The 2,404-nt window shown below is 32.1% G+C and overlaps 1 protein-coding gene across 1 annotated transcript; it reads right to left on the bottom strand.

Annotated features, from left to right (window-relative positions):
• Positions 1–1,172: 1,172 nt before the first annotated feature.
• On the bottom strand, positions 1,173–1,685 carry LOC110036152 (nascent polypeptide-associated complex subunit alpha-like protein 1; the record flags this gene model as incomplete). Its single annotated transcript, XM_020740533.1, has 2 exons — positions 1,173–1,448; positions 1,550–1,685. Coding segments are annotated over 2 exons (412 nt in total), but the record flags the coding sequence as incomplete, so codon positions are not given.
• Positions 1,686–2,404: the final 719 nt, after the last annotated feature.

Genomic DNA, 2,404 nt, shown 5'->3' with positions numbered 1-2,404 from the left:
TTATGTCAAAGTTTAGGTATCAATAAGAAATACATAATATTTAAGGATTGATGCAGTGCTATAGATGTAAATTCTCCCGTAAAAAAGAAATAGCATCACTTCATCACATTATCCTTAAAATTAAAAATAACATTATAATTGCATTCAACTAATTAGTATTTAACTTGCACATCGCATATATCATTATTTCTTAACTTAAAATTAACATTTAATGATCAACAAATCATAAGCGAATCACCAAACACTGCAATATCACATTCATAATAGAAAGTAAACATTTAGCCAAATAATGAACGTAACCATAACGTATTGACATATGAAATATGCATGGATTAAAAAAATAAAAATTATGAATGTAGTAGGACTTAATTAGAGTTCATGAAACTACATGGACTCAAAATCATTTAACAACAAATATATGTACTAATTAATCTCTAAAAATTATCTCTGAATATTTGCAAACCAAACCAATCTAATCTTCATCAGTTGATTATTTTCTTATGCTATTCTAACAAAAGTAATCGCAACATTATATTAATCCAAAAGTCCTCTTCAAATATGTTGGAGTACGGCCGATTTATAGATTTTAGAGATGTGTTCTGATCATTTATATCAAAAAATCTAGAAACACCAATGGATGCTTAAAAAAGTATCCCTTTTTTTCTCAATATCTTCCAACAAATTTGTTTATTTTAGTGCTCTTTAAGGAGGGAGTATGTTTTGGATATTATTTGAAGAGCAACATTAAATCAATATGTAATATGATTCCTAAAAATTGAAGTACATGAAGGTTTAAAACTCCCACAATGATATCTAGAAATGTGCTGCCAAAAATTTGATTCCACAGAATTGTTAAGAAAATATCATTTTTCAATCATTTGATGTTTCTAGACCTTATAATGCCTTGTGAATTTATATATAGGCAAAATTATAAAAAAAACATCCAAATTTGAACTTGTGAAATGCATTACTTTATTCTGCAAAAAGAAATCATAACACAAACGTAACCTAACCCAAAAACTCACCAGATACCGAGCAACTACAAGCAGTCTGGGAATATGAGCACCACACTATTCAAGTAAACGTAAGGCTGAATGGTGCAAAACATTGAATGTAATAAGAAATTTAAGCCAAAAAAGGGCACACCAATGCATCAATAAAATAAAAACTAATTACAAATTATCAATATTGATTGAGTTAGTCAACTCCATAATTGCAGTAACAATATCACCATCAGCCGCATTAAGAGCCTTCACAGCTTTTCCCCTCGAAACACCAGCCTGAGTCATAACAAGCTCAATATCCTTCGGCTCCACACCACTCTCATCGACTTCTTCATCGTCCTGAGAGGCGGCAGACGTCTCCGGCTTACTTATCACATGGCTCAGATCAGGGGCCCTGAACTGTTCGGCATCCTGGGTTTGCAATTGGGATCTTAGATCTTCGATCTACGCTTCGCCAAATATTACGTAAGTATTTGAGTTTGGGCTTTTGAATGCATCTGGCTTCGAAATAGCGAAGAGTATCTGGATGGGATAGGTGAGCTCACATTTTTGGTCTTCTTTATTGTATCAGGGCTAACACCACTTATTGGCTTCATTCCAAGCTTCAGCATGGCCTTTCTGCTCTTTTTTTCACTTCTGCTCTGCTTAGACCTGCCACTTGCATGACTTCCTTGACCAGTACTGAATTTGAAACAGAAACAGGATTGCAGAAATGCAGGATGATAATGCTTTTCTAGTAGACACAATAGCTCCATGATATTTGGATTATGAATTGAACAGAAATTGATTTAATTCTATGTGAGGGTGGATCGATTGATATTAATCTGATTCAACTCAAATTAATTTGACATGTACGCACACATAAATAAAACAAATTGACATATATGTCCGTATGAAGGACAAATATGATTGTGACATTGTATTTTTTTAACCCATATATAGAATTAATGTCTTCATTTTATTCATCATAGGCAATTAGATCATAGATGTTTGAGGATGCGCTTGATTAATTAATATTATATAGCATGACTTATTATAAATAAAGTGTCATGATACGCATAATAATTAGATTATGATTATTGAATGAGCGAAATGTTGCACGGCTTATACCTCCTCTAAGTTGTGCCAAGTTTCATATTTTCCTCTATCAACCATATTCCTCGACCTCTTTAAAGGCTTCATTCATATCTTCTATTGTAACTAAACATTGATTGGTTTCAGAGCTCAATTTCATCCTATACTCATCAATCACAACACAACAAGATGTTCATCTATATATTGAATTATCTGCAACATTCTTTGCAGGAAAAGATTTATTTTATTTTTTAAAATCAAATCAAAATATTGATATTTCTAATGTGATGTGAAAGATTTGGGGGGTTATGTCAAAGTTTAGGTAT

This window comes from Phalaenopsis equestris, unplaced genomic scaffold (genome assembly GCF_001263595.1).
Source record: "Phalaenopsis equestris unplaced genomic scaffold, ASM126359v1 Scaffold203211, whole genome shotgun sequence".
NCBI lineage: Eukaryota > Viridiplantae > Streptophyta > Magnoliopsida > Asparagales > Orchidaceae > Phalaenopsis > Phalaenopsis equestris.
This window is presented reverse-complemented; position numbering and strand designations above follow the sequence as displayed.